The sequence below is a fragment of the Colias croceus genome, chromosome 10 (assembly GCF_905220415.1).
Source record: "Colias croceus chromosome 10, ilColCroc2.1".
Lineage (NCBI taxonomy): Eukaryota > Metazoa > Arthropoda > Insecta > Lepidoptera > Pieridae > Colias > Colias croceus.
In genome coordinates, this window is record NC_059546.1 from 10,878,870 (window position 1) to 10,893,168 (window position 14,299).

Here is a 14,299-nt window from a genome sequence, read left to right on the forward strand (position 1 = left end):
GTTTACGAGTTTAATAATATTTAAAACACCAAACCAAACTCAAAGTAAAAGCACAAGAAAACATTGCGAATCCACATCAAAACATTATCTATGTATAGTCGCGGATTAAAATAAAAATCAACTGTTGTCGCATTCTGTGGCATAGACTATAACTATTCAGTGTTGCATATAAATAAATATGAAATGCATTCTCCATATCTTTCTAACTCGAGTGAACACAAAATGTTGTAGACTGTACTATCGTATACAAAGTTACTTCTTACTATTTGCGTTACCTATTGAATATAATATTGGATAGGGCTGGCAACTTTACTTTTAATATTTTTTTTTGTATTTTGTTACATTGTAAAGTAAAAAATATTTCTTTGGTCTTAGTTCTTGCTTTATTATTATTATTATATCGAAAATAAAAAAGTAGCAATAAAAACATTGTAACTAAAGAGATTAAACTGACTTATATGCTTAACAACCGTAAAGCAGATGCATGTATCAAATTAATGTTAATATCTAATTAGTGTTGTGAATTGTATTTCATTTCATAAATTCACGTTAATAGTATTTGTGCTACAAGAAATAATTTCAAAATCTAATACGTCAATGTTTTGCAACGGCTGCCAACCCTAATTGCAACCTTCAATACGCTTTAAGGTTATAAAAATCTTATCTGTTATCTTTTTGGTAATTGAATAAATATAACTTTGTATAAAATATAGACATTTTTCTTAAAAATAAGAAATATATTCCCTCATTTTATATAACTTGTTGAAGTATTTTTAGAAGGTTTGACTGATAAAACTAAATGAAATGAATAGGTATTATAAGAATTATTACACTCGAGTTTGTTGAGGTTTCCCTAATTAAAAGTATGATATCTGATTTAAAATGGAATAATAATGGAATCAATGTGTACAGTTCTTATAAAAAAAAACATTTGTATTAAAATCACTGAAATCAATCTATTTAAGAGCCAATTTCGAAATCACTGCTGTAGACAACAAATCAACCAATTGGTTAATATAATTACAAATATCAGTGCATTAGAGCCGTGTCCCGCTGGGGGTTACGTGTAAACACGAGTAATGCACACGTTTCATATCCCTCGAGGAAATTATTACAAGATGGCCAGGGCCGGATTGTAAGCAAGTGCTTTTAGGCCCTAATTTAGTAAATCTTTGAAATGAATGGCTGCAGATCTGAAGAGTTTCTAACAATGCATAACTAGGATGTCAATGTATGTAAATCAATAACACTCTTTACATAATAATTATATATTCTATAGGTAATAGATTTTCCTGTCGTTATTTTTTCGTTCATTCTTCCTATTTCTTCATTACCTATATATTATGAGATGTGGATCTGAAATCACAAAATTGATTAACCAATAGTTATTCAACGTGTTATTTGATCATGACAACTTGTCTCAAATGCATCATGGCATTAGAAACTCGTGACATCTATGATTTTCCTTGCCCAATGCGGCCCTGGCAAGTAGCCCCTAGAGTCCAAAAGTAAGATTTCAGCATTTATACACAGTCAGACATTTATATGACTGGTTATCGCGTAAGTCGTCTGCAAACTTATTTATTACATACATTTAACTTTAAAATTGCATCCAAGGAAAGCATGTTATTGAGACTTGGACAAAAACTTTGACTTTGTGGGTGTGATATGAATGAATAACTCAAGTATAATAGTTCAATTAGATAACATTTTGTTCCATACGTTATTGTTTTTTTGTGAGACATTTAACTATATAAAAATACCTACTTGTTAATATACGAAAAAATTGCCACGCAGTGGATTTTGTAATGTATTTTTTCCTGTAATACATTGATTATGAATAAATTTTAACACTGAAATAAGTCGTTTTTTCAGTAGAGATGACAATTCTTAACGACGTATTATTATTTGTTTAAGTAGCTTAATTGATTTTAGCCAATTAGTTTATACGCAGATATACAGATAATCTTTTATTTCTCGTCAGGCGTTTAAATTTTTCGCTTCATCTTTCCTAATCTTTTTTAAACACGCAATAATCTTAAATACTAGAATATTCTAGTTTTTCAGCCGAAAAGTCACGCTACTGAATTATTAAATTCCCGTCGCAGAGAAATTTGTGACAATTATGTCTAAAATTTTCTTCATGCCAATATGCATCCGCTGAACCCATAATAATGTAATTAGTTTATATCTACCCACTTTCAACGAACTTGAATATCAAGCGTTGAACAATTTCTATTCAACTTGTCGTTAGCGATGTTAATGTTGAGTCTATTATATTTAAAGTGAATTGTTATATTCATAGAAGTTAACGATGGATAAATACGTAAAATATTATTTCCATTTTAATAAAATTGACATAAAGTTACATGTTTTGTGGTATACGTAAGTACATTTAATTTGAGCTCTAAACAACATAATTATGAAAAAAATAATTAAGCGTTGATGATGAAGAGAAGCAGTTTTATTTTACACATATTGTTAAGACGGGTAAGTTACTAAGTGACATTCGTTACAAAAACAATGAGGTAGGTATCTGCTCTTTAAATAAGGTAACAGAATACAGACAATGTTATCTACAAAAGAATACTGAAGATACCTTAGAAGATACAATTTCAAGTAAGTTTTTTGGTCATTATTTTTTTCATATACAAAAAAGTAATTACTGTAAAATGTCTGTTAAATTCATCTCATAGTTGCGGTTGCTAAAAAAAACGTTTTTACTTATTCCAATACAAGCAAGACCCATAATAAAATGTTATTATGTGAGATTTTGCAATAAAGCGTGTTAAAATCAGGAATTCAATATATCCGCGCTGTTAAAAGACAAATGCAGTCTCCGGCATCTGTCAAGCGAAGATTAATTCTCAGCAGCCTTCGCGATTCTTGCGTTGATATTTGGTTCAAGCTTCTTATATATAGTATTTGTATCATTTTCGATAATGTGTACCTATGAATTAGTTTATGACATTCACGTTAAAGACTTAAAATATATGGAATAAAATCTTCTATTATTAAATTAAAAAATTCAACTAAATATATTGTTGTAATACTAATGTAAGTTATTAATTTCAAATCGTTCAAATTACTTATTAAAGTAGGCAGGTATTACTTAATAAAATTTTGAGAAACTGTTAACAGAACTTTCGTCTCAAAAGAATTTGAAAGATGTATTGTCAAGAGTTTACCGTAAAAATAAATATAATGCCAGCAACTTACACCAAAAAAACAATACCACTTTTATGGAACGTTGGGTTCAGATAAGGTATACCAACCTAATACCACGCTATACTATACCAACTTAATAATAAGTTAGTGTTAGTACTTTGTAGTTCGAGTTTTAAATAGCTTAAATGTCATAACAATAGTTATTATTATTTCAATTCTGTTTATTCACAATGAATAAACAAAAATGTTTTTGTTATTCTATTCTCATTCTGTTTTGTTGTATTTCTGAAGAAATATTTTAATGAATTCTTAATATTTTAGATGTTTATAATAACCATGTTTATAAACAATAATCTAATTTTATTCATAAGCACGAGTTGTATTCTAAGTTTCTTGACAAAATTAGTTATAGTATGTATTGGATTTTAATAAATAAATTATATTATGGGTATTTCGTGAACTTGCTTATTCTTGGCTTAATACATTCTTGATTATGCTTATGTGTAATAAATTTACCAGTTTATTTCACAGCATATTGATGAAATAATTCTATTGTAAATGGAAACTCCTTTTTTTACAGGCGCGATTAATGGAATTTCTTTACTATTTAAATTAGTTTACTTAAGTTAAGTTAATTCCTCGGATTTGCTTGCTTGTACTTCGTAATCGCATTTACAGTAATTAAACATTTAATTTCATCATCCATTTTGTTTTTTTATAATATTTTTTTTTATAATTATCCTAGCCAAGTGGAGACAAATCCTACAAACCAAAAACATTAAAATCGGCATTTCCTGTCATTCAAGTGGTGTAACTAAATTTTCTTTTACATATACATATATGGAGATAAATCATAAATATATAGGAAGATATGTGTCTAAATAATGGATATGTTTTGCAAATATGTGTTCCTGAAAGCTAACGTAAATGATGTAGGGAGATGGATGATACTCTGTGATAAATATTACCTAATACACTGACCTATTTATATGCTCTAGTTTTGTAATATTTTGGTTTTGTATTTTAGTGTACTAAAATCATTTTTAGTACATATTTTTAATAATTTTAAGAATATACTATAAACAGATGTTATATAAGCAAGTACATGTGGTTTTAATCAGATAATTGCCTAATTGATGAAGGTAATATTTATTTGTTCTGGACTTGAGTAAATGAGCATTAAATAAGAGCAGGTAATCCTTTCTGGAGATTAGCATGAACTAACACAAATAAACACGTATTTGTTTATATTTAATAATGAGCTTCCAAACAAGATGGAAACAATTTCTAAAGGTTAGTGGCGTACAGTCGTGAAGAAATGTTGTGTGTAATTTTAATTATTTTCAATATTGACAACGGCGACTACCAGATAAAAAAGAATTTAAGTTACGGACGTATTTTAAAAATGGCTATTCATACCATGTAATAAATACAACTATAAAAAATGGTTTTATTTTCATTCTTTTTAAACTTTTTAGTACATATATGTAATTTCTGCATTCCCAAATTACGAAGATTTACGAGATAAGATTACAACCTGGAATAATAAATAACTATTTTATCATGGTACTAAACAGATTACGACATAAGGAAACTAGTTATCAAAATCACTACATACCTAGTATAAAACAAAGTCGCTTTCTCTGTCCCTATGTCCCTTTGAATGCTTAAATCTTTAAAACTACGAAACGGATTTTGATGAGTTTTTTTTTAATAGATAGAGTGTTTCAAGAGGAATGTTTTAGTATATAATTTAATAGGTTTTAAGCAAAGCGGGCGAAGCCGCGGGTGGTAAGCTAGTAAGAAATAAAATAACGATCCTAAATCTACCGGCAATTCTTCTAAATTAAAACATTTTGTCGCTATAAAAATTAAACATGTGAATAAAATTAGATTACATTTGAAATTATGCTTGTGACTGTACTTAATATCAACGTTACATTAATAACTTTGTACACGACTGTACCTCGTAATGGAAACAGCTTACAAACGCTTCAGGGCTTTCCTCTCAATGTTTGTGTGTTTCTCAAACTTCTACATCTCATATCGTAATTTTGTAGACAAGCTGCTCCTCTCGGCTTTGTCCGAGTTGACAAAAACGAAGTAAAATATAAAAGCCTATGCCACTCAGTAATTTCACATCTTTTTGTTAATTTCAATTTCAAATCAATTTGAAAGAATTTCAATTTCAAATCAGTCCAGTATAGTTTCGAAAAATATTCATTTCAAAGAAATATACAATCAAATCTTTGCTGTTTACAATTACCCATACCCTATTTGTTATACTACTCCTGGGTACACTATTACAGTGGAAAGCATGGCAGCAGCACACCGCTTTCACGATTCCCGATTTCATATGGGTAGGTACCTACCTTTTTTTATTTTTTATAGTGGAGAATGCATTTAGGCATACCCAGGGCACTCGGGGAAAGAGCCCTGGGTTATGTCGGACTCACCCTGCTGAGTGCAGGGACCTACCGACTAAACTCCACTGTGTTCCGCCGCGCGCCGTGCCGCTTTATTGACGGGGTCGCGGGTATTCGGTAGAACCGCGTCCGCGGAGGTAGGTAGGTACCTACCTAGACCTAGTGCGAATATCTTTCGCTTTCTTCATCTTGCGAGGCATAATAATATCTACTTACCTGTTATATTGTTGATATTTGATTCCAAAGACAACCTTTGCAAAAAACATTCAAAGCACTATTATTTTAAATGTCAAGTATATTATAATAATTAATAATACTAGCTTTCCGCCTGCGGCTTCACCCGCGTTTTGAAAGAAAAACACGCAGAGTTCCCGTTCCCATGGGATTTCCGTGATGAAACTTATCCTATGTGTTAATCCAAGTTACCTTCTATAAGTGTGCAAAATTTCATTGTAATCGGTTCAGTAGTATCTGCGTGAAAGAGTAACAAACACACACACACACACACACATCCTCACAAACTTTCGCATTTATGTATAATACTAGTAGGATTAGGTACGTTCTGTATTAGCACGCCGCGCCGCGGTAAAAAGTAGCCCAGCTAAGTACTTATATCTATCTCTTTATTCAGGTAAAAAAATACATGGTAGGTACTATAGTTACAAAATCGTTGACAATGCAGTATAAATTACCAAAAGCTAGATCCAAATTGCCTTATAATTTCACTGTTCCCGCTGACACAAGTCTTCGGGATGACCTAGATGCATATTTTAATATTCAATATACTAAGCCCTTAAGAGCTGATACGTTGGGTTTGGTTGAACTTTCTTAATCCGTTTTTATACTGTGGTGCTCTGCAGATTTGCGCGGTTATTTGAGTTCTAATAGATTTATTAATTTCACCGTTTTACCAAGCCGTAAATTTAAAACGTAGTCGAAAATTCTTTATAATAAAAAGAAATTACAGTTTATTTTTATCTCGTTTCTGGAATCTCTTAAAAAAAAAATTACACCGAAATATAATTCAAAACAAAATTATTTATATTTCCGAAAATTAAACAATTCTTCCGTACACAATACAATCAATCGACTTCCTCTAAAGTTTAGAGTCTAAACGTAAAGATGAAAATTGTAAAAACCAATCCGAAAAATAATAAAAGACCTTAAGACGAAAGCCGGAAAATGTATATTTAATTGCACCTTGTCATTTACTTCTGTATTGTAATGTTACAAGGCCACAGAGCGGGACGGGCTTATGGGTGCAGCCGTGTGCTAGAGCGAGAGGGCCAGGGGTCATAGGTACACTGTCCTGACCCAGTTATACACATATTGATTTGTTGACCTCCTTCTACCTGTTGATGCCTTGCAGCCTAACTCAAGGTTGTATGCAGGATTTCATTTGAGCCTTTCATAATTTAGAGGGTACTTGGAAATTTCGGGATGCTCAGAAATGGTTGGCGGGTCGGTCTGTTTACTTGAATATTACCTCTTATTTTAAGGGTTGAGTTTAAAGCTTTTTTAAAGTGTTACACAAAATTAATTATTATCATAAGCTCTTTGAATTAATCTATCTATATTACCTTTTAGTCATTTAGAAAATAGTTGATACAACTGTTTCAAACGACTATTTCTGACTAATGTTTACTACTTCTGACTATAGTCACTATAGTGACTAACACTTTAGTGTTAGAAGGTGATGTCGCATTGAATTAAAGCTTTTTTAAATGTATATCATATTAATATAATACTATAATTATTAACCATTTTCTTTTCCTTACAGCGTGGGTGCTCGGCTGGCTGATGTGCAAGACAGTGCCCTACGTCCAAGGTCTGTCCGTGGCGGCTTCGGTATACAGTCTTGTTGCAGTATCACTTGACAGGTAAGATTATTGATATTAAACTTAATATAAGAATAGATAATCTTTATTCACCTTTTTCAAGTCCATAAATAAGTAAAAAGTATTGATACGTAAACATATTTTGATTTTAAATGAATTTTAATAGATGCTGTGTTCGCCTTATAAATTTTGCAATCATGAGGCTATATTGTTTGTTAATGATAAGTCGTTAATTGTATAACTACGTTTTACCTTGCAGATTCAAATATGAGTCGAGAAAATAACTAGAAGCTCATCAAACTTCTTTCATAAAGAAGAGAAGGAAACATATATCGTAAATGTAATAGTTACACAGCTAACGTAGGAACTTTTTTTTTTCTTTTTTTACGTCCAAAATTATTTTTCTATTTATCATTTTTTTATCAGTAAAATTCAATTCCGTCAACGACCACATAACCTTTCACACGTTTTGCCAAAGAGGACAGTAACTCAGCAAATAATAGACGCCATACATTCGTTTTAATTTCAGCACAATGGTCCATACAGGGCAATAAATACCAGAGGCAATTGCACGGAAAGTGTAGCGACCCTTTCAGACAACAAACATGACCCAAATATTTGTGTCCCGCGACTGTTCCCATGAACTTAACACTTTAATGGGGATGTTCTGGCAGCGCCCTCTGGCGCGACAAGTTAGCAGAAACCATGGTACATAATTAGCATTTTTTGTAACACTTTTGCAACATCGTTACAGAATTTTATACAATATGAAAGAAATAGGATACTAGAGCTATTGCAATTACGATTTTATTTTTTACTTTTGGTAGCTGATCACTTGATCAGACAAATATTTTCCATGATTTCTAATATTTAATTTTCTTATTTTAGTGAAGAATTGAGTGAATTCTGTAAAATTCTGCCCTATCCATCGAACAAGATACCTCGACAAAAAAGTCAAAATTTTTAACCAGCGTTCCTTACACATATAATTTACATTTTTTTTTCAAATAATTATCTATTGGTAATATTATGTAGTGTGTTTTGTGTATTAAGCTATAAATTATTTTTATTAATTCATTAACTATTTCAAATACCTCTAAACTAACTTGTTTATTATTATCCTGATAGTTCTTAATACACTTATATCGTATGCTGAGTCGATCATTACGTATAAGGTCATATGGAAAATCCAAGGAGTTTGGAAATGTGCCCAAATTGTAGCAATACTTCTTTCCCTATTATTTTGGGAAAATGTCTATTTCTGTATATATGATAGGAGAATATGGCCTTCTCAGCGACTGAGTGAGTATGTGAATATAGTTTTCAGTGTAAGCATAATTTAATATATTCTAGGGAACATAAGTTACCATTTACAAACTAATGAGCAAATTATGAGAGTGTTTTGACAGAACTAATGTAAAGGTATTTGGAGATATATTTTCAAAACTCGCTACAGTGCTTTAACTTTAATTGTAGGTATATAATTTTAAAGCAAATTTAATCTACACCATTGTCTTTAAAAATTAAAACAAAAACAATTTAAATGTCAATCTTGTATTATTTAAAATGACGGCGGCTTATCTCGACTTCCAAAAACGTGCGCGTCATTACAGCGAACTTATCAAACTTTTACCAAATTTTTGAGCCCAATTTGTACCTGTCTTCAAGTTGGTCCCATACTTCGTCCCCACCTTGACCTGGCCCGTATTATAATGAGCATTATGTCCCAAATTCCATCGATGACCTTGCGTGCCGAAAATTTATCAATGCAGTGAAATTTGCGTAAGAAGGAAGATGATTGGGAGCCGCTTATTATACAAGGTCTCATTATGTATACGAACAGAATATATACCAACAAATTGTTTTATTGTGTTTTGTTTGGTTTCCCTGTTTACATAGATTTTGTTACATAGTGGGTTTCATTTGATCGTTTTGTTTACAGATAAGTAATCATTTTATGGGAGATGGACGATTCAATATTTTTTTATGGGATTCAGATATCTGTAAAAGGTTTATTGTGTTTATTAGCGATACATCATGATTTACATAATATATCTATAACATCTACATAAAAAGAACAGATTTGGGAGTCTGTTTGTGTTCAAATAAAGCATTGTATCGTTCATTTGAATCTACACTGCCGTTTTCAGTCATTTCAGACCCATGTATTCAGAACAGCTATTTATTTCTGGAAAATTTCAAACCAATGAAATCCCGCTGCCGCTCAAATATTGGACCTTAATAAGCACCCGAGAATTCACTATTTTCCCACGTGATGTGAATTAATCTCATCGGAAATACTGCTGCATTTCGGTTCAAAACAACGTGAGTCAATATTGTTGGAGTATCAATGTTCGTACAGGCACAGAATATAATATAATAGTACCACATACAGGTTTCTTATTAGAACAAGCGCTTATCAATGGTAACTGATTTCCATTCAGGAGTGATTTTTCATTCATTTTGAACGAGAATAAACGTGGATATTATATTTTTAATATTTTTATTTGTGGGGGTAGGAAATAGAATTTGTCATGCTTTGTCCGTTAGTTTTTATTATTTACTAGCTGCTCCGCGCGGTTTCACCTCCGTGGCTACACTCCTGTCGGTCGTAGCGCAATTATATATACTCTATAGCCTCCCTCGATAAATGAGCTATCTAACACCGAAAGAATTTTCAAATCGGTCCAGTAGTTCCCGAGATTAGCGCGTTCAAACAAACAAACAAACTCTTCAGCTTTATAATATTAGTATAGATACAACGTGATGTTTATTCTTTCATTGAAGGAGATGATACAACAATGTTGCGTTTATTCATCGAATGCTATGAATGTTGCAGTATTCAATTTGTTCAAATCTTTAAACCTCTTGAATTCTTCAGGAAAGATAAATGTGATTTTTGGGAGTTTCATCTCGCAGTTCCACCTATTATAAAATATATGACTTTTGTTTTCGATGTATTAGCTGCCATTTATTCCAGTAGTACAGACAAATCTAAAATCGTTTCTAGGAGAAATAACTTAGTTAATGAAGTTGTACTTGTGTAATCTGTCTGGATAGTTTGTTTGAGGGATTAATTGCTATAGACGTTGACCGAAAGAAGCTTTCCTTTGTGGACAAATCCGTGTATAAATACGGAGTTGGTTCTTGTACGTATTTTCTCGGTCTAGTAATAATTATAATTATGTCTAAATCTGAATAGTGGTTACTTGTTTTCTTACAAAAAGGAAATTTTTCGGTATTTATCGTGATAGTGGTATGCTATTGAAAGTGGTTATTAGATTTTTTGTATAATTCAGGGCATTTAATTGATCTGCATTAGTTTTTGAAATGTGTTTCCCTTTCGTCTGTATACTTTCTTTGGTTTGTTTTCACGTTTTTCACGATTTTAGAATGTTTGCGCTAAATTAGCATATTCGGATGTAGGTATATGTATTATGTACATTACGTAATAATGTAATTATATGTATACACGCGAACATGCTTTATTTCTGGAATAAGCAAATGTAATACATAAATATTAAATGTAACATTCAGGGAATGAAGTATAGGTGGGTACTATAAAATTGAATTTCAACAATTTATTGAAATTAAACTGGAACGTATTTTCAAAATTTATTTCACAATTATATACAAAATAACTTAATCCACCTACATGATAATATATTAACATTAATTACTACCTATTACATTAACTTTTGTTGGGAATAAGAAGGAAATGTTTCTCACGGTTGACTATTAGTAATTTTTCAATTCTCGGAGTTATCCATCATGCTTCTCTAAACATTATGTATGTCGTTTATATAGAGAATAGACATTTGTATAAACGTTTCTTTATCCGAAAATTTCTTGTTCTGTCTTCAAGCGCCATTAGCAGTGTTTTCGGAAGAGCATTTTGAAGACTTCCTAGAAATGTTTTTCACGGTTGACTATTAGTAATTTTTCAATTGCTGCAATAATCTTGCCAAATAAGAATTGAGGTAATTTATGTTTGCTTTTTATGTAATAACCAACGTGTGGATCATGGTACTGTTTTTTGCAGTTGTTTTACACGATTGACTATTAGTAATTTTCCAATTACACGCCGTCGAAATAAAAATAATACTTCCAATTATTATTGTTTTCAAAGACATTACAGCTTTTCTGAAGGAAGTTTTTGGTGACTGACAATTGGTAACTTTTCAATTATCACGAACTTAATTCAAAATAATTTTCAAAAATTTTATTGACTGTTGATTCTTGAAATATTTTCAGTCATTTTAATTTTTCGGCCCATAAATTTAATTTCATCATTTCATTTAATTTCATTTTTATATCTCCATTATTTCCTCTTTGTAGAAAAAGTTTTTCACGGTTGACTATTAGTAATTTTTCAATTACATGCAACAAAACAATACTTCAAATATAGATTATTTTCAGAGATATCTGTAAACTTGAATAGATAACGAATGACAATAATTATCATCAAGATTTAGATCGTCGTCTGTTTTGGAGTATGTTTTACACGGTTGGAATTTTTCAATTATATTCCACTTAATCTCCAGCTTTTAAAATACTTCGTGTAACGTTTGCCACTCTTTTCTAGTTCATTTTTAGTAGGTACCTTGTTGCTTCCAGAGATATCCATAGAGGCATTTAGAAAATTTGCTGTTTTAAATTCGTTATAATATCTTCTTTATACTATTAGAGATGTTTTCCTTTTTCCTCGTTTCATCTCTATAAGTTTGTTGTTAACGAAACAAGAGGCGCATCGAAGACATTTTGTTCTGGAAGATGTTCTTCACGGTTGACTTTTAGTATTTTTTCAACTACATGCAACTCAGAGCAAAACTTCTTCAGGCCTCAGGGATCGCTGTTTACTTGTATAGATATATCCAAGTTATTTCAAACGATTATTTAGCTATTGATAAATCGTAATCATGATGATCTTTAAAAAGAAATACGTCTGATTGACTGTTTTTGGAGCATGTTTTACACGGTTGACTATTAGTAATTTTTCAATTATAATCCACTTGATCTCAAGCTTTTCACTTTTTGTGACGCCACTTATTTTTTTGCCACTCTTTTCTAGTTCAACTTCTAGTACATTCATCTAGAAAATTTGCTTTTTTTGGGAGTTGTTCTTCACGGTTGACTATTAGTAATTTTTCTATTATATTGATTTGGTCCGTCGATATTATTTTTTAAGATGTTTGCCACTTCTCTTCGTCTTATTCAGTTTAACATGTACAACTTGTGTTCTAAGAAAGAGGCATCGAGAAACTTTGTTGTTTTTAGCAGGAGTTTTTCACAGTTGACTATTAGTAATTTTTCAATTATGTGATTTCTTTGGGATATATCTTCCATGGCTGCTCTAGTATGTTCATGAGAATAATATTTGGACTTAGTGGTTCTTCACCTTCACCACACAGATCACTTTCCGTTATTATTCTTCTTTTGACTACGTTATGGAAATAAAGTCTTTTGTAAATTCCACTCTTTTTTGCATTACGGAGTCTAGTATTAATTATTCCTAATACTAGTTTTCTCGACAAAGCACTTTTATCACGTCACTAACTGCACACGTCTGCTCCGTTCAACGGTTACAACATTACTAACTGGTCATGGCTTATTTGGCTACTTTTATTTGGTTTGAAATGAGTCATCATATTACCTGCACCATTGTTTTAAATTACCCGCAATATTCTTAATCCTCTTTTCTAACTAAATAATTACATAATGAGCCTATATTATAATAAATAGTCTTCCTGGAGCGGCTCATTAAGTCTTGTTGTTTTATGATAGGGTCATAAAGGGTCAAGATTAAAAATTAAAATGTCTTATTGTTTGCATTACATGGAAAAAGGGATTGTAAAATATTGTTATCTTTTATGGGGAATTATAGGTATTCAAAACTTTAAGATTATTGTTATTATATTTTGGGAAATGTTTATTAATTTTGTAAATAATATTATAGTATTATCTAGCTATTAATTTTTTGTTTAGTTTTAAGTTTTATTTTTATGTTACAATTATAGTGGTTTTATCTCATGTTTTTACATTTTGTGTTTGTACTTTGCGTTTTTAATTTTTTCAATAAATGTTTTTTATTTTAAATTTATGTTTTATTTTAATTTCCGTATCAATACATATGTTTTGTTCCTATCAAACTGCAATTTTTATTTCCATCTTAAATAATACAAGATAATACCTATAATATGAGGATTCATTATGATCTATGAATAATATAAAATTTTTTGAAATAACCTTTACCTAAACTATATTTTTTTTTTCAAAACTGAATTAAATTAGAATAAATTAATAAGTACCTACTCTTAACAACGCAAAAGATTATGTGGGTCTAAATCTGGTAAACAACTATAAAGGTTACACGGTCTTAAGGAATATACTGTATAACATAAACAGCTAATATTTGAGATCGTTAACCCCTTAGCTTTGAAAATATATTTTGAATTTAATAAGGAAACACAACCAGTAGATGCGATGCTATAAACGATGTTATCTTTACTTAAAATGTAAAAACGAATAGTTTGTTTGGTTGAAAGTGCTATTCTTAAGAACTACGGTCCCGATTTGGAAATTTATTTGATTGTTAAATAGCCCATTTATCGAGGAAGGCTTGCGATATTTGGTGAGGCGGGTAAAACCGCGGGGCACAGCTAGTTAAAGATACCCATTATACAGAGTTACAATCTTCACTTATACACAAACACAATTTTGCTATTACAATATTCGTAGGAAGTGGTAATAGAATTTCTTGGAAGTCCAGAGATAGCAAATAACGTTTTAAATTGAATTCGTGGAACGATCGCTTTGCAGGTTTCAGTGAATGATATTTCTGTTACATAATATTGTAGACATCAAAAT

The 14,299-nt window shown here is 30.9% G+C and overlaps 1 protein-coding gene across 1 annotated transcript in view; it reads left to right on the forward strand.

Moving 5' to 3' along the window:
- Positions 1 to 14,299, forward strand: part of LOC123694864 (neuropeptide SIFamide receptor-like) — an 88,456-nt gene that overhangs the window by 37,568 nt on the left and 36,589 nt on the right. Inside the window, exon 2 of the mRNA XM_045640461.1 lies at positions 7,375 to 7,474. Within this exon, the coding sequence (XP_045496417.1) occupies positions 7,375 to 7,474 (100 nt within the window). The remainder of the gene's footprint in view (positions 1 to 7,374; positions 7,475 to 14,299) is intronic.